Genomic DNA, 19,833 nt, shown 5'->3' on the forward strand with positions numbered 1-19,833 from the left:
AACAATGTTCCAGAGCTCCATCTGCCTACCAAAAGAAATAGTTGATATTGCAGCCATATCTGAGATATGCCCCAAAAATGTGAAACAGCCTCTTACAGCCCAAGCACTTGAAATCAGCAGATACCAACTCATATCTAACATTGAGTCCAATGCCTGCAGGAGAGGTGTTTGAATATATGTAAAAAGCAGTTTCAAGGTAAGCACTTTGATTCCTTCTTCCCATTGCTGTGTTTGGGTTGAGAATGTCTGGGTTAGACTACAGTGTGGTAATTCTACAATGGCGGTCGGAGTGGTTTATCGTAGTCCTAATACTCCCTCTTGCCTTGAATCTGAAGAGTATCTTGCTAATATCATTTCTGATATTATCAAAGACTCTTGCAACCAACATGTGGTGATTCTTGGAGACTTCTATCTTCCCAATTATGATTGGGTTGATGGTTCTGGTTTTACAGCCAAAAAACAGGAATTTCCATTTCTTACTTGTCTGCCTGAACATTTGATGTTGCAAACTGTTGACAAACCTACACGGTACAGAGATGGTCAAGCATCCAACATACTGGACCTAGTTATTCTTAATAATCCAGATTTGTGGACTAAAAATGAATTTCTTGCTCCTATTGGTAGCAGTGATCATGCTGCTATCCTCACAGAATTGTGCTTGTCTACTACTCAACCTCTTCCTAAACAACACAAAGTTATTGATTACGAGCATATCTCTGAGAGACTTGCTGACTTCGATTGGGATACCATATTCACTTCAGATATTGAAGAATATTGGCAGAAATTCAAAGCTGTATTGCTAGTTTTTAAAAAAGCTCACACTAGAACATTTTGGAGCAGACAGGCAAAAACACTATCCTCCATGACTTGCCTAACTAGCAAACTACTGAATAGGAAGAATCGAACCTGGAAACACTTAAAAAAAAAGAAAACAGCGGCAAACTATCAAAAGTATCAAAAGGCATGGAATGAGGCCACCAATTCCATCAAACAACTGAAGAAGAGTCATGAAGAAAGGTTAGCTGAAAATATAAAAAATAATCCCAAGCTGTTTTGGCAGTATGCTTCTGTTAAATGTGGAAATAGGCACTCTGTCCCTGATTTTTCATCAACAAAGCAGTTATTGAGCATCTTGATCAGAATCATCTTCTTAACAGCTCTCAACATGGTTTGCGATGCAACAAAAAAAAGGTAAAAGGTAAAGGATACGGCATTAGACTTTACAGTCCGTACCGGCGGTGCTGATCTCCGTTTCTTGGCCCTTCAGCCAGGAAGTGCAATGGGGGGTTGGGGGCCAGCCACCCTGTGCTTTCGCACACCTTTCCTGTTTACCTTCCCCAGATTTCTCCAGGTACCCATTTAGAGCTGGGTCGACTCTGGCTAAGCTTACAGAGTCACGCCACTGACCCCCGTCCCAAACTGAAGAATTGGGTACACTGGTATTCGAACCCACGTCCTCTCAGACAAGGGATCCCAAATCCAGCGCACCAACCCACTCAGCCAGGACGGCTTAAAGATCAGTTGACACTAATCTGCTTGAGTCATATGACTATATTACAAAACTACTGGAGTTGGGAATTCCTGTTGCCATGATCCTTCTTGATTTTTCAAAAACTTCAACAAAGTTTGTCATAGGAGACTTGAGCTTAAGTTACAATCTATTGGTTTGGAGGAATAAATTCTTAAATGGATTCTGGATTTCTAGAGGAATTGTGTTCAGCATGTAAGACTGTTTGATGCAGATGGCAATCCTATTCTCTCCTCTTCTCAGAAAGTTATCAGCGGGGTTCCACAGGGTAGTGTTCTTGGCCCTACCATGTTAAATATTTTCATAAACGATGCTCCTCTAGCACTTAAGACCAGGATGACGTTATATGCTGATGACTCCAAGGTAATTGGTCCAGCTAGCATTCTTGAAGACACTTCCCAACTTCAAAACGACCTTGAACTCCTTAGCGTGTGGGCGAAATCTTGGCTACTCACTTTCAATGTGTCAAAATGTCATGTTTTACACTTTGGGCACAAGAATATCAATACAACTTACTCTCTTTACGGTCAGCTCCTTTCTCCAGAGTTGGAAGAACGTGAGCTAGAAGTAATTGTTGACAATCATCTTAAATTTAGCACTCATGCAAAAAAGGCAGCAGCATCAGCTAGCTCATCACTAGGGCTCATAAAAGAACAATTTCCTCCCAATTCTCCTAAAATTCTGAGCCTTTTGTATAAAGGACTTGTTTGGCCAAGGCTTGAGATAGGCATGGTCCTTGCATCTCCCTTTTTCAAAAAAAAAAAATTAAAATTCTTAAAGATGTCCAGAAAAGAGCCACTAAGATGGTGAGTGGACTGCATGAGCTCCCTTACCTTACAAGGCTATACAAGCTGAAACTCCCAATTCTGGTTTATAGAAGAAGATGGGGTGATGCCATTCTGGTTAATAAAATTATTAATTCAAAGGCAGTTCCTGGTCTTCTTCCTCTGGTGTCTCAGGACTCTTGTACAGGGGGACATAACTTGAAGTTATTCAGGCATTTCTCCTCAAAGCGGCAACACGCCCATTTTCTTACCAACCATGTTGCCAACCTCTGGAACAAATTACTGCCAGATACCATTGCTGCCCAAACCACAAACAGCTTTAAGAGCCATCTCGACAATGAATGGTCAAAAAAGAATGGAAGTATAACTGGGAAGCACTCAAATCAGCAACATCAAACCACTAGTTAAGTGTATCTATTCAACTATGTGTCATGTATTATCAACTCTGGAGTTTCTACAAGGAAAAATCCTTAGATTGCTCCAAGCTGCAATTTAAGGTAATCATTTGGTTTTTATGTAGATGATTTGATTGTTTAGAAGTCTGGAAGGGATATTGGCCTTCTTTGAAGTCTAATTCAACAGTATATTAAAATAGTCCAGATATTCTCTTTAGCTTTTGGCTTCCCAATCTCAATCAGTAAAATTAAAGCCATTATATTTAATAATGGTGCTACAGATCTTCCTAATCCACTCAAGATCTTCTCAAGGGACATCCCAGATTGAAATTCAGTGAAATTACTTGGTTTATTTATGGATTCTAAAATGCAGTGGCATGAACATATTAATCCTTTGAAATCTTTGACTATTCAGAGACTTTGTATTCTAAAGAGACTTGCTGGAAGTAAGTGGGGATGTCATCCTAAACTTACATTGGATTTCTACAAATTACATATTGGTTCAAATCTAGAATATGAGATCCAATTTTTCTCAGTTTGTCTCCCATCCTTCTTCAAAATCTTTGAATGTTCACAAAACCCTGCCATTCAAATAGCTTTGGGTGTGCATAAGCATACTCCTCTTTCTAAGTTAAAAATATTGTCTGGATTGATATCCCTAAGTGAAAGAGCATATGGTCTAAGGATTAGATATTTCTCACAAATCCAGGCTTATGGAACCAAACATGGTTTACGTGCACATGCCATTCCTGGGATCAGTTTGTCCCAATGCCCATTCATCATGGAATCAATTTCAACTGGAGGTCCCAAATTGGAATCAATACTCTCCTTCTGCATATACCTTTACTGTGTCCCCTCGATGGGAAATGAGTCCACCAGGTTGTCAAGTAGAACTTATCTCAATTGATAAAACCTGGTGCCTAACTACGAGATCTGGACTATTTTGGCTGAACAGATCTCAAAGGCATACCATAACTGTAGAAAAATAAATACAGATGGATTTGTCCAGAGGGAGAGAGCTGGAGCAGGAGAATATATCCCATCCCTAAACTTGAACATCTATTCTCATCTCCTGTAAGGATCTTCTATTTTGTCTACTGAATTATGTGCCATTTGCCTGGCCTCGGATGCACTTATAAATTATAATATAGAATCTGAAAATATACTCTGTCTCTCTGACTCAAAATCAGTATTACTATAGCTTTAAAATATTAATAGAATTGGTAATGACAAGGATTTAAATAATATTAGAAGACAACTTCGTTATCTTATGACTAAAGGCAATGAGATTTATTTCCAACATGTTCCAAGTCATAAAGGCATCAAATATAATGATATGGCAGATTCTCTAGCAGTAAAGGTTTTCATGTTAATTCCTAGTACTTCCTCTGACCTTCATTCAGGAGATGTTATCAGGCAAAGATCCAATGTTAATCACAGTAAATTAATTTTATCCCCATTTCATACTAGATTAAATACTGTGCTATATTACCAATGAGATCAGGTGCCTTATTTCTAGGCAGCTTGTTATTTAATTGGAAGCTACATCATTCCCCTTTATGCCAAATCTGCTTCTCAACAGATGAAACAATTCAGCATGTATTATTTGATTGTCAGGCTCAGAGTGAGGAGACTATTTCTCTAAAGTGTTTCTGCTCCTTGGCTAGGATTCCAAATATTTATACAGCTATCCTGAATTCTAACCTCTCCTGAGATATTGACCACAAGATATTTAAGGCATCTATTAATATATTAAAGAAGAGAAATATTGTTTAGTGTTTATTAAAGCATGAAGATATCAATTTAAAAGGATATGATTTAGGTTTAGATTTTGATTGGGCAGAAGAGAGTAAGAAGAGCCATTTTTGTACTGGCCAGCCTAGTGGACTTAAACTGCTGGGGACAGGTAGCTCAGGTACCCATACTTCCCATAATCAATAATAGTGTATTATTGTATATAATAGTGTGTACTCATTGATTGCTGACTGGAGGAGAATAGTGCCTCCAGCAGCTAGCTTTTCTGATGAAGTAGTCAAAGAGGTAAAAGGACTTGATGATAGTCCATATACCTCTCTATAATTTTTGATACTAGAACTGGAGTGGAATTTTAGGCTATGTCAAAGGATTTTTCTAAATTTAGGAAATATATTTTGAAGATCTTTGAAGCATAATATAGTGGGATTGAGCAAAGTTTTAAAGCTAAAAACACTTTTTTCATACTTCATTTAAGTAGAAGATCTACTAGCTTAAATTAGCGAAGTAGATTTAGACAGATTTAAGTTACTAATGGAAGTTGAATGTTGTCAGATCTACAAATATGACAATTAAAATGATCAGGCAAATATGGACTAATTCTGAGTGCCAAAGGAGTGCCACAATGGGGTTGAAGAAAACAAAATACACACATGAGAATACAAAAAGACTTCTAATCAAGCAACAACTTATTTGCAGAAGTATCAAACAGTTCGTGGTAACGAACTTTAGTAAGGAGCGACCCGGCTCAATAGTAACCAAAAGTCTAAGAAATGGAATTTTGATACCAATACCTACATCAAAAGAATCGCATTTTAATGCTGATTTTAAATATATAAGTTTCATCAAGTTTAGTCTTACTCATCAAAAGTTACGAGCCTGAGAAAATTTGCGTTATTTTAGAAAATAGGGGGAAACGCCCCCTAGAAGTCATAGAATCTTAACGAAAATCACATCATCAGATTCAACGTATCAGAGAACCCTACTGTAGAAGTTTCAAGCTCCTATCTACAAAAATGTGGAATTTTGTATTTTTTGCCAGAAGGCAGATCACGGATGCGTGTTTATTTGTTTTTTTTCCAGGGATGATCGTATCGACCCAGTTGTCCTAGAATGTTGCAAGAGGGCTCATTCTAACAGAAATGAAAAGTTCTAGTGCCCTTTTTAAGTGACCAAAAAAATTGGAGGGTACCTAGGCCCCCTCCCACGCTAATTATTTTACCAAAGTCAACGGATCAAAATTCTGAGATAGCCATTTTATTCAACGTAGTCGAAAAACCTTATAACTATGTCTTTGGGGACGACTTACTCCCCACAGTCCCCATGGGAGGGGCAACAAGTTACAAACTTTGTCCAGTGCTTACATATAGTAATGGTTATTGGGAAGTGTACAGGCGTTTTCAGGAGGATTTTTTTGGTTGGGGGAGGGGTTGAGAAGAGGGGGATATGCTGGGGGAACTTTCCATCGATAATTTGTCATGGGGGAAGAAAATCTCCATGAAGGGAGCGCAGGATTTACTAGCATTATTTAAAAAAAAAACAATGAAAAAATAAATATGAAAAAGTTCTTTCAGCTGGAAGTAAGGAACAGCATTAAAACTTAAAACAAACAGAAATTATTACCCATATGAGGGGCTCACCTCCTCCTAATACGTCGCTCTTTACGCTAAAGTATTTTTAGTAATTTCAACTATTTAATCTACGGCTTTTGTGATTCAGGTCATTCTTAATGAATTGGGACAAAATTTAAGCTTTAGTGTAAAGAGCGAGGTACTGACGAGGGGACGAACCCCCTCATATATGTAATAAAAATATGAGAATACAAAAGTTCTTTACGTAAGCTAATTTATAAGTTACGTAAATCTTTTACTAATAAAAAGATTCGTAAAAAATTAAAAGTTCTAGTTGCCTTTTAATTAACCAAAAAATCGGAGGGCAACTAGGCGTCCTCTCCTGCTCTTTTTTTCTCAAAATCATTTGATCAAAATTATGAGAAAGTCATTTAGCAAAAAAAAATGGAAATTTCGTTTTAATTATTCCTCTGCGGAGAGCCAAAATCAAAACATGCATTGATTCAAAAACGTTCAGAAATTAAATAAAAAAACAAGTTTTTTTAACTGAAAGTAAGGAGCAACATTAAAACATAAAACGAACAGAAATTACTTCGTACATGAAAGAGGCTGCTTCCTCATCAACGCCCCGCTCTTTACGCTAAAGTTTTTTACTGTTTTAAAAAGAAGAATTGAGAGAAAGAGTCAAACTTTAGCGTAAAGAGCGGAGCATTGATGAAGAAGCAGCCTCTTTCATATACGAAGTAATTTCTGTTCGTTTTATGTTTTAATGTTGCTCCTTACTTTCAGTTAAAAAAAACTTGTTTTTTTATTTAATTTGTTTCAAGGATAAGGCTCCTTGCTTTGCCATGTATCTCAGAGAGCAACACTGGAGACAAAGAAAAGGTTGACACCCATAAAGAAGTACAATAAGAAATTAATGACCGAAATAAATAATGAACCCAAAGTTTTATAAACAAACCAGGAAAATGTACAATAATTCCAAGATTCTTTGAAATGTTTATCTTAATGAGGTTAATTTAGTGTACAAAGGAGAGACACTCATAATATACCACAGCTGAATATACCAACCTCTAGTTATACTGATAGAACCCTTTGAAGGACAAGGTTCAGACAGCAGAGAGCAATCCTGAGAAATTCACAACATGAAGTAGCTAGTAGGATTTAAGTAGTATATCTAGAATTTTAACCTCAATTGAGTTACAGGGAAACTAGTCTAAACAAGAGTGATGCCAAAAGAGGTAGGCTATATAAGCCATATCTGAAATAATAAAAAAGGGTATCATCTTTTAGTGTCCATTGGGGGCTTAAAATTGAATTAATACCAAAACAATTGGAAATAATATAATGAATTATGAATTGGAATGCTACCTTTATTTGTAGGTCATTTATTGAAATATTTCCTAGCTTTTAGCAGGTAATGAGTAACTGGTTTAGTAGCCAGATGGTCTATCAAAAAATAGCATAGGAGGTCTTGTTACTAGGGCTATGTTTGATACCCTTAAAGGGTAAACAGTATTGTACAACCAGTATCACTCTATAGAGATACAAGTTAAGAAGATAATTCTTACTTCATAATATGCATTATAATCTTAACTAATATATTTGCAGCAGGACAAACTTTATCTTCACTTCTTTCCTTGTTTATCTAGTTTTTCGAAGAGATTCATGAATTTGTTAGAACCTACATTTTAACAGAGTATAGGCTATACTCTATCCCCTCATGTGCAAATACAAGCCCAAGATTTAATTCTGAATCCAAATATAACCTTCATTTGCATGACAAATGAGCTTTACCCCTACAAAGTGTAAGTGTATTCCCAGATTTGGATATACTTAGGGGTGGGGGTAAAGCTCATTTGTTATGCAAATAAAGGTTATAATTAGATTCAGAATGTAATTCAGGGTATTTATATATTACCACATAAGGGGATTGGAGGTATATATTTTGTTTATATATATGTTCTAAACAACTCATTAATTTGTCATAAAAATCAAGGAAAAAAGTAAAGATAAAGGTCCTGCTGCAAAATATGGTAAAATTCTAGTTAGTTGAATTCTTGCTATCTCAGAAAGGTTTATGTTAGGAAAATGAAACTTTCAGGGATGAATCTACAGACTAAAGTATGTCCCAGGAAGGTATTTTGAAGCAATTGCCTCTACTCCTCCCTCTAGAGGGCCCTGACCTTTGATGACCTTTAAAAATATGTGTGTTATAAAAGTGAAACCTTACAAAATAGATCTTTCACTTAATTGAAGTACAACAAAATTGTTTTCAGCTTCATAACTTTACTCAATTCCATTTTATTAGGTTTTAAAGATATGCAATTACCTTTCCTAAATGTTGAAAAAAAAAACATTGATAGCCTATGGCTCAAAATTCTTCTCAAATAACATGAATTGCATTTTCAGAACTAAAGGCATAGAAAAAGCAACTAGTAACTGAAAATTAAGGTAAAATGTTGTTTTGTTAAAATTGAAATAGGTATAGGCCTGTCATGTAGGCAAATTTAAGGACCCTCTAGAGGGAGAAGGAGTGGAGGTGGGTACTTTAAAATAGCTTCCCAGGACATACTTTAGCTTGTAGACCCCTCCCTGAAAGTTTCATTTTCCTAACCTAAACCCTTTCCAAGATAGCAAGAAGTCAATTAACTAGAATTTTACCCAAAATATATTAGACTAACTAGGATTGTTCTGTATATTATGAAGTAGGAATTGTTTTCTTAACATGTCTCCTTGTGTGGTGGCTAATTCAAAATCAAAATCTAAAGAGATTCTAATACCATACACCTAGGCTATTTCAAATTATTATGTTTCCTTTACAACTGGCCAACAACCCAGCAAAATTCAAGTCAAAAGTAAGGAAAATCAGATTAAAACTTCAAGTTCTATTAGTTCGTTTGCCATATTAAAAAAAAAATTAAAAAAGCCTTTGCTACATAAGTAGCCTCTTAGATGGTCAAATAACCTACAAACCTGAGCAGGGTCTTCTAAAACAAATGTGCAAATAGAACAAAGCAGATCTCCATCAATGTCTCCCGAAAATCTTGCTGTATCAATTCCCATTTCAAATGCTAACTTATATGGATTAATTCAGATAAATTCAATAAAAATCTATACAATAGTCACTCCTACTGGCTCCCATTAATCATTTCTTTCCCGAATTTTAATGGTGTTTGTATTCTGCCGAACTTTTAAATTCAGGAGTTTTGGGGAATTCGGATGCGAAAAAGTATTACAGTAAACACACGAAAGTTCAAGATTTCATGGTTCTTATCCAAAACCAAAATTTTATATCCAATTCAAAAATCCTATATGTAAAAATAATATGCAATAGGAAGATACATTGCAAAAAATGAACTTGACTTAGAGACTTGGCACGTGCAAGCAGGGGCTAAGCTGAGGTTTTGAGTTTGTAGTGAGATAAAAAAAATAAGCTGAAAATATTTCTAGTCGCCTTTAAATAGTCCAGAGAACTGATAGCCCTCAGTTTATCCCATTGAAAATAGCCAAAGTAGTTTTGTTTCCCTTTTGGAACTATAAAAATCAACACCAGGGAGGAGCATCAGCCAACTTCAAAGCCACAAGGACCCAAAAGGATGAGTCCAAATGCTTTTTGTCAAAGAATAAGCCGATTTGAATTACTTTTAATGTATGTCTATCAACTTTAGTTTTGCCCTTGGATGATAAAATATCATCATTAGGGGGGGGGGATAATACATTTTATACATCTCCAAAAAAGTAAAGCCAGCTTTATATCTCACAGAAACTGTCTGTCTTGGTTTTAGTCTAATTAGTCCTAGCTCTCAATTTTTCAATCATAACTTGACCTAGTTGTCCTTGTACAAATAAGTTTTCTATGTGTCTGAACGGACCAAAAACTTGCTCCAGTTTTGTTTTCATGCTCAGCAGGACTTTTATATTCATAAAAAAATTAAATGCTTTTACAAAGTAGATTCTAGAATGAAAGTCTAGGATTGGAACTTTTAGCTGGTAATAGATTTTGCTGATATTGTTACAAAAATACATATGGTTTTTTAAATATTGCTGAAATGAACTCTCATAATCTATTACCTTAGGTTTGTATATACATTATCTTTGTTACTTGTTTGGTCCGAAAAAGTAGCTTTTTGTGTTTATTTTAAGAAAGACGACTAAAATAAATCATATAAGGGCAATAATCAAACAGTTCGTGGTAACGAACTGTAGTAAGGAGCGACCCGGCTCAATAGTAACCAAAACTCTAAAAAATGGAATTTTGATACCAATAGCTACATCAAAAGAATCGCATTTTAATGCTGGTTTTAAATATATAAGTTTCATCAAGTTTAGTCTTATCTATCAAAAGTTACGAGCCTGAGAAAATTTACGTTATTTTAGAAAATAGGGGGAAACGCCCCCTAAAAGTCATAGAATCTTAACAAAAATCACACCATCAGATTCAGCGTATCAGAGAACCCTACTGTAGAAGTTTCGAGCTCCTATCTACAAAAATGTGGCATTTTTTGCCAGAAGGCAGATCACGGATGCGTGTTTATTTGTTTTTTTGTTTTTCTTTTTCCCAGGAGTGATCGTATCGACCCAGTTGTCCTAGAATGTTGCAAGAGGGCTCATTCTAACGGAAATGAAAAGTTCTAGTGCCCTTTTCAAGTGACCGAAAAAATTGGAGGGCACCTAGGCCCCCTCCCACGCTAATTATTTTCCCAAAGTCAACGGATCAAAATTCTGAGATAGCCATTTTCTTCAGCGTAGTCTAAAAACCTTATAACTTTGTCTTTGGGGATGACTTACTCCTCCACAGTCCCCGCGGGAGGGGCAACAAATTACAAACTTTGACCTGTGCTTACATATAGTAATGGTTATTGGGAAGTATACAGGCGTTTTCAGGAGGATTTTTTTGGTTTGGGGGAGTGGTTGAGAAGAGGGGGATATACTTTCCTTAGAGAATTTGTAATGGGAGAAGAAAATTTCCATGAAGGGAGAGCAGGATATAGGCTACTAGCATTATTTAAAAAAAAAAACAATTAAAAAATTAAAGTGAAAAAGCTTTTTCAGCTGGAAGTAAGGAACAGCAATAAAACTTAAAACAAACAGAAATTATTACCCATATGAGGGGCTCACCTCCTTCTAATACCTCGCTCTTTACGCTAAAGTATTTTCAGTAATTTCAACTACTTATTCTACGGCTTTTGTGATTCAGGGGGTCATTCTTAATGAATTGGGATAAAATTTAAGCTTTAGTGTAAAGAGCGAGGTACTGACGATGGGGTGAATCCCTTCATATATGTGATAAAAACATGAGAATACAAAAGTTCTTTACGTAAGCTAATTTATAAGTTACGTAAATCTTTTACCAATAAAAAGATTCGTAAAAAATTAAAAGTTCTAGTTGCCTTTTTAATTAACCAAAAAATCGGGGGGCAACTAGGTTTCGTCCCCCGCTCTTTTTTTCTCAAAATCATTCGATCAAAATTATGAGAAAGTTATTAAGCCAAAAAAAAAATATGTAAATTTCGTTTTGATTATTCCTCTGCGGAGAGCCAAAATCAAAACATGCATTGATTCAAAAACGTTAAGAAATTAAATAAAAAAACAAGTTTTTTTAACTGAAAGTAAGGAGCGACATTAAAACTTAAAACGCACAGAAATTACTTCGTATATGAAAGAGGCTGCTTCCTCATCAACGCCCCGCTCTTTACGCTAAAGTTTTTTACTGTTTTAAAAAGAAGAATTGAGAGAAAGAGTCAAACTTTAGCGTAAAGAGCGGGGTGTTGATGAGGAAGCAGCCTCTTTCATATACGAAGTAATTTCTGTGCGTTTTAAGTTTTAATGTCGCTCCTTACTTTCAGTTAAAAAACTTGTTTTTTTTTATTTAATCAAACATAGGACAACCATATTTTTATTAATTCAAAACTATTGAGCATTCTTCGACAAATGGACAGGAACTTATAATTGGAATGATGCTAATATAAGCAGAAAATATAATAGTGAATCGACTGATATGTTAATCAGAGAAAATCATCAGATATTTGGTTCATTAACCCAAAAAATAAAGCTATGAAAATCACAAAAATGATTCTAGTCTTTTTTTGGTTTACCAAAAACAAAATGGTTGTGAATTTCCTTAAGAGTGACTTATAACAAGAAAAACTAGAAAAGTATAGTAAATTACGTGTAGCATAAAACTGAGGCTCTGGAGACAATCATCACTGCTTCTTAATTAGTCTCTGAAGCGTTGATACATGACAACGATTTCATCATCTCGCTATTCATGACAGGAGTACATGAATCTACATACAACTATTTATTTCTCAATTTGACTTTTCTACTGGTAGATACTAATAGATACTACTGAAATTGTTGCCAAAGAGTTTGCTTTATCCATTTTCGTGTTATCGAGAGTCCTGAACAAGCATTCTGCAGTCACGTTTGAGAATATTCCTTTATACATGTAATCTAGAACCTTTCTCAGATTTAAACAATACCTTTTTTTAAGGATAGGAATGTTTGAAAATAAGTTTTCAATCGTCACCGTACCAATGCCGATATCTTTGAACAAAACTGTGCTTTTCTAGCACCACAGCACCCACATTCGTCGGTTCAGATGTAATTATTCTCCGATTTGTTCAACAATCTTTTCTCAAAATCAATCTTAAAAAAAAAAAACTTGCCAAGACAATACATTCTTAGTAAGCCATAAGCTATCCTGCAAGTAGGTTTTTTAAATTCCAGAATAAGAAAATCCAGAAGTATCTAAATCTCAAGAATTTTTTCTGTAGAGATAATGATTGCTACATTTAGATAGAATATTAAATTCTGAATAAAGTGCTATGTTTATTTTTTAGCTGTCTACTCATCGTCCTTTATTCTAAATTTAACAAAAACTTTAATAGAAATAGAAGTTACCAGAAATAGAAGTTAACAGAAATAGAATACAATTGTCGCTACTTATCCACGTAGGGAGAAGAAGCTATTCGAGTTACTTCAATGAGAACATTGCTTTGATGTTGCTTTGATGTTCTCATTGAAGTAACTCGAATAGCTTCTTTTCCCTACGTGGATAAGTAGCGACAATTGTATTTATTATTATTGGTGGTGGTTTTATTTGTTTTTAGATTAGTTTTCTTTTTATCTTGTGCTGAGGACGCAATGTTTGGATACAAGCGAAATATCCACGTTGTTTTAGTCTTTCCTCTCTACTGGCCGTCGTCTCGTTTGAAGTTTTTTTTTGTAGAGTTTTATCTCTCTTTGTTGTTTATTGACATCAAAATGGGAAATAGATTCTTCTTCCCCTTCATGTAAAGCTTTTTTAACTGGAGTCTTGGTTCGCTCACTGATCAAGGCGATCGATGCATTAGATGGTTGAAGAAAAAGTTTATTTGCAATTTTTGCTGATGAAGGTTTTGCGTCACTTTCGTTTTCTTCGTCCTTAGTGGTTTCTTCAACAGGTGATGTCGTTACATTTCTACTGTCTATGTGTTTATGAATCAGAATGGCATTGTCAAAGTTAGTATCGCTTTGGTTTGTCGTTTGTCTCTTTTGACCTTTATAGGAAGAGTGCTTATTTTCCAAACCTTCATTCTGACTTCCTGCTGGACTGCTTACTGATGAATTGGATGACCTTTTTTCACCTTTACTGGCGTTCTCTTCTAGTTTGGTCAGAGGAGCATTGTCTTGACTCTGTTCTTTTCTGGTGGGGTTATTTGTTCTTCGTCCAGAAGCTCCCAGTTCTCTTTTTTTTCCTTTGTTGCAGGCTCTGGAGTACAGTCATTGACCTTTACTTACTCTGTTACCTCTTCTGGTTTTGTTTCAGCAAAAGGGGTCGACTCTTCTTCTTCAACAGGCGACGTGCTGAAATTCTTACTGTCTTTCAGAATGGCAATGTCAAATATAAAATCTTGTCCTGAGCCTGCCTTCATTTCAGATTCTGTGTATTTTTTAAAAGCCCACCAGCAAACTGATACTGTAGCAACAGAAATTGGAACTCCAACAACAATAACTTTAAAAATCATCCTAAACATTGCAATATACTTTGTCAAATGCCAAGTAATAACTAACTACCAAACCATGGGAATTACAAAATATATGGTAAAGAGGACGTCATATTTATCACATCACTTTGATGCTCATATGATAACGTCACGTACTTCGATGCTCATACAATGACGTCAACGCACAAATGTAACTCTACCCATAATGAAGTCATACTAAAAATCCCAAATTAATGCTGAAATGAAGTCTTGTGGAGAATGAAGTGGTTACAATATATTATTTGCTTATTTTATTAAGTCCCTTACTTGCGGCAGCAAATTAGATTTCAGAGTTGATTCAGGAATAGTAACTTATTTTTCCGATTGATTTTAACGTTAAAGTTTAGAGCGGTAACAAATTAATGGGAATTTTGACAGCAATCTAAAAAGCTTTAAAAAAAAGGCAACAGATTTAAATAAAAACTAAATCATTGGGATTGTCTTCCCCCTCGCCCTTCAACAGAAAGGAATATCACTTTTTACATGGGTGGCATTAACGTGTCCTCTTTTTCATTTTCCTCATTAACAATCCTTTCTATTGACAGAATTTTTAATTTATCAAACATTTTTTATTTTGAAGTTTTACTTAATATTATTTTCGTATTTATTTTTATTTACTTTAATTTTTGTATTAGTTTTTCTTTGGATATATATTTAACAATTAGGGTTTGGGTTTTAAGATATTTCCACATTTTTAATAATAACTTATTTTAAGGCTTCTGGTGGCCAATAATGCGCTCCTTCTTTCCTTGTCTTCTTCTTGTCAAGAATTCATTTTATTATTCACTAATGTCACTTAGTAAAGGGTTTCTGTATACAGAATTTGGAATATTTTTGTTTTTTCCGCAATAGGTATAAATATTTTAATTATGGTTTGTAAAGTATTCCTAACCTATTGTAGCGCAGTGATTGATGCTCTGCTTGGCAATGCGGAGCACCAGGGTTTGATCCCCGCTGCAGCAAGGTTGGGCGACAAACTTAATACTTTTCCCTGTAAAAAAAAAGTTTTCCTAGATCTGATGATATTTGAGTGGAGTAAGGGGGAGGGGTGTGTGAATAATACCTCACTAAATCATACTTTAAATCATTATGTTTCAATTTTGTTGAGGGGAAGGGTCCTCAGAAGAGAAGTTCTGTTCTATTCCTTCCCTTCACATATATTCGACAATTATATTCCTTTTCTTGGGCAATAGTTTTATCACAGACGGCCATTGTGATTATTATTTATTTTTACTTTTTTCTTGCATCACTGGTAAAAAATATCCAGCACTAAAAGGAAAGGGTTAAACAATTGAACCTAAGACAAAAAGAAATAAACTTATCAACGATGAAAACTCATTGAATGCCTGAAGCCAAGCGAGTATTTCTTATCATTTAATCAGTACATTTCCCTTGTTGTAGGAGATTAAGTGTTTTTTTTTATTTACACATGTTTCGCATATTCATCATATAACAATTAAAACTTTTCACTAATCTGAAAATAATAACCCGGCGTTATATAGCGGGTGCCTAAGGCAAAGCGAGTATTTCTTTGGATCTAGTCAGTAGCTTTCCCCTCTCGGAGGAGAGCATACGTTTTTTTTATGCCCGTTCCGATATAAGTTAGGCATTTGATTCTCTTCTGAAATGACAGTCATTTTTAGTTTTAGGATTTCTATTAAAATAAAATAGAGGGTGTAGTTGCCAGTGTCAGCGAATTGATTTCGACATTTTCATTATTCCCATATCTTCATCACCATTCCTTGGAAATAACAGAAAGTAGACCGAATTTATGCAATTTTAAATTGAACTTTAAGCAAAACGTAAGTGGACCGATTTAAATAATTATAAGCAATCAATTGCGATGAAATAATCAATAGCTTTGCTGAGGCTAAAGTAAAGAAAGCCAGATTTAAATAAATCGAAAAAATCTGTTGAAATTTGGCCTATAAGTTTTGGGTAGACAAGGTGGGAGCTAATCAATATTTTTTACCCCGGACGCAAAAGGTCAGAACTACCACTGGTATGTCACCACCTTACCAATTCAGACAATCAGGTGTCATTTTCTCTGAGTAAATATTTCAGACTTACCAATAAAGTGAACATACCACTTGATGCCTTTTTTTATTTTCTTTACGAATACAATAATCGCTTCTATCACACATTCAAATTTAAGCACTTTTTGAGCTCTTAAAAATGACGAATTTTCAATTAAAGAATGAGTTATGGGTCGTTTCCGACAAAATGATACTACGTTTTCTCAGCGCTGTTTTCTCGGTCGTTTTCGACAAAACAATACTACGTCTTCTCAGTGCCAAAATTATTCATAGTTAGGTTAGGATAGCTTGGGTTAGGTAAAAAAAAGTGCTTAATTTTTGAATTTGCAACAAAAGCGATTATTATATTCGTAAAGAGTATAAAAAAAGGCATCGAGCGGAATATTCACTTTATTAATAATTCAATTATGTGAACTGTGATATATTCACCTTTCTCTCTTCATGGTATACCCATAATCAACGGGAGCCGGCATCCCCAGTCTCTAAAAAAATTATCCTGCAAAACTTAAAAACTGAAGAGAAAGTACAAAATACTTGCCTAAAAGAGAACATTTCATTGTCCGATTCTCAAAGTGCCTTCAGATAAATATAGGAATATATTTATCCTAAATAAAGGAAAAACATAGAATATATTTGCAAATTCATGAATACAGCACCAAATAACACCTTACTCTGAAAAAAATTAAATGTCTATTTTAACCATTTTTTGTAGGACTAACAGTACTTTTAGAAGCCAATGAGTACTTCATTACTGCTTCGGAAATAGGAGGCTCAATACGCGTATAGTTTTTTCGGTAATTCTAAATCAATTGACTATCTCAGAATTTTCACACAATAGCTTTTTGGCTAGAATCTTTGTTTTCACCACAAAATGCTTGAAAACGCCAATTCGCTGTGGGACTGTCTTTTTTTGTCTAAATAAATATATATGTTAACCATTTATTTTGTAGGACTACTTGCACCCTTAGAAAAAAATGTGCCATCATACAAAATTATTACCCCTTTTGCACCCCTCATCACTCCTAAGATACTTTTAGATATTTTTAAAAATAAAGTGATATCCAATTCGATTTCAACCACTTTTGACCCTGGTTACAACGGTTCCACCTTCGATTCCACTGGCTTTCATCCCTGGTTCAACCAATTCCAGTGCCCACTATGCCCCCTCCAATACCAATTCCAAATCTGGCTCCGGTTGCATCAGTTCCAGATTTTCCACTTCTGCCTTCCGATTCCACAATTCTGATCCCGTCAATTCCACTCTAAATTGTGTATGCGACTGCCTCCGTGGTAATCTATGGCTGACAAAGGACACCCCTCTGGCCCACATTATCCTGCCTAAGGGTTTTACGCAAAGAATTAACGTGGGGAGGAGAGAATTCGCCCTCCAATCACCTTCAACTATTAATAAGGGCACTAGCCCTCTCAATTTCCAATAAAATAAGCCCTTTTGAGGTTTCTACAACACTTTTTATAAAAACAGTGAATGGCCCTAGGGCATATATTACAGCCTTTGCCCTCGAGGCCTGTGGGAGGGGGGGGGGGGGGGTTGTGAACCTCAAAGACATAATTTCCAAACTTTTCAACTACATTTAACAAAAGACTATCTCAAAATTTTGATTGGATTTGTGTGGGGAAAGAATTGGCCTGAAAGGGGAGTTCGTTGCCCACCAATCACTTTCGACTATTAAAAAGGGCACTAGATTTCTCAATTTCGAATCGAATGAGCCCTTTTTAAAGTTACTACAACAACATCTTCTATAAAAACCTTAAATGCCCCCAGGGCATAACTTATAGCCCTTGACCTGAGGGCTGTAGGGAGGGGGTGTCATCCTAAAAGACATAATTTCCAGTTTTGACACTGATTAACTTCAGATTGAGAATTCAAGCGGAGCCTTCCAAAAATAGTTAGATATGAAACTCAATATTTTAGAAACTTATAATGTAGAAGACAGATGAACTAATTTTCAGAATGTAGTTTACGAACTAGTTGGTCTTATGGAGTTAAGTTACAAACGTTGCTAGCTTTTCTTTAGTTAAAACAATTCTTATCTCGAGTCATTTTATTTTTTATAATTTCGAAAAATAGACAAACAAATCACCGCCATAACCAAGACTACTGATAACAATGAATGTGGATTGACAGTTTAAATATATACTTACATTCATTCCACAGCGTTAATAATTTAGATTTATGTAAGTTAAAAAAAAAATTATAAAAATGTTCAGTAAATTGCAAATTATGCAGTGTCATAATTTCGTATAAATCCTGGGAGGGGGGGAAGTTGGAGCCAATTTTCCCAAATCAAGCGAAAATGACAGTGAAAAACGAAAAATTATCCACTCATTATCATAAAGGCAAAGATATATCTGCTTCTCTGGATAGGTGAGTTATCCAGACTTATCTTAGTTTTGACGGGATTTTTTGCTGAAACTAAATTTCAGCTGGGGGAGGGGGAAAATGAGGTCTGAAAGGGGTAGTTGTCTCCCTGCGCCATAGTAAATTACGCCCCTGAAATTATGTTCTGGTCTTTAGAAGGCATGGGAGGCATCAGACGTACTTCTCTTAGTTTCTGATCATTTTGAGTTTGACTGTTTGAGCTTGCTTATCTTTGGTTTCATGTCGCTCTTTACTTTTCTTTAAAAAACTTCTTTTGGTGTAGAAACTTTTTAATACAAATTTTCATCCGTTTTAAATTGGCAGAGCCTTTTTCATTGGTTAAAAAAAGAACATAGCAGATCTTTTCAGTTTTTCTCTATAAGAACCAAGATTTTGGCATACTATTTGCCGGACAGAATTTTTCAATAATTTTTATTAGTATACGCCATTTTGAAAATCTGGACACATGTAGTACATTTTCATTTATTTTCAAAGATCAACTTATCCTGAAAAATAAATTCTGTTTTCCGTTCCTAAGACATAGTGTCTGTTTATATTGGTAACCTGGATGCACTTATACCCTTTTGATTTAGTTCTATAGTATGAGCAGAGGTAGTAATAGCTGTAGGCCTGAAAGTTTCAACATAAACCCTTCAAGCAATCTTGAGATATTGCTGAGATGTCTTATGGACAACTAGCATGCACATAGCGCCTTTGATCAAACAGTTCGTGGTAACGAACTGTAGTAAGCAGCGACCCGGCTCAATAGGAAACGAAACTAAAAAAAACGGAATTTTGATGCTAAAAGATACATAAAAAGAATTGGATTTTCATGCTGATTCTAAATATATAAGTTTCATTACATTTAGTCTTTGTAATCAAAAGTTACGAGCCTGAGAAAATTTGCCTTATTTAGGAAAATAGGGGGAAACATCCCCTAAAAGTCCTTTCAAGCTCCTAGCTACAAAAATGTGGAATTTCGTATTTTTTGCCAGAAGATAAATCACGGGTGCGTGTTTAATAGTTTTTTGTTTGTTTTTTTCCCAGGGGTCATCGTATCGACCAAGTGGTCCTAGAAAGTCGCAAGAGGGCTCATTCTAACGGAAATGAAAAGTTCTAGTGCCCTTTTTAAGTGACCAAAAAAATTGGAGGGCACCTAGGCCCCCTCCCACGCTCATTTTTTTCCCAAAGTCACCAGATCAAAATTCTGAGATAGCCATTCTATTCACCATAGTCGAAAAACCTAATAACTATGTCTGTGGGGACGACTTACTCCCCCGCAGTCCCCGTGGGAGGGGTTGCAAGTTACAAACTTTGACCTGTGTTTACATATAGTAATGGTTACTGAGAAGTGTA

At 35.4% G+C, this 19,833-nt stretch overlaps 1 protein-coding gene across 1 annotated transcript in view; it reads right to left on the reverse strand.

Annotated features, from left to right (window-relative positions):
- Nucleotides 1-9,192, reverse strand: part of LOC136041034 (E3 ubiquitin-protein ligase NRDP1-like) — a 29,789-nt gene extending 20,597 nt beyond the window's left edge. The window contains exon 1 of the mRNA XM_065725564.1: nucleotides 9,008-9,192. Coding sequence (XP_065581636.1) covers nucleotides 9,008-9,097 — 90 coding nt within the window. The 5' untranslated portion in view covers nucleotides 9,098-9,192. The remainder of the gene's footprint in view (nucleotides 1-9,007) is intronic.
- Nucleotides 9,193-19,833: the final 10,641 nt, after the last annotated feature.

Source organism: Artemia franciscana, chromosome 21, assembly GCF_032884065.1.
Source record: "Artemia franciscana chromosome 21, ASM3288406v1, whole genome shotgun sequence".
In the NCBI taxonomy this organism is placed as follows: Eukaryota; Metazoa; Arthropoda; class Branchiopoda; order Anostraca; family Artemiidae; genus Artemia; species Artemia franciscana.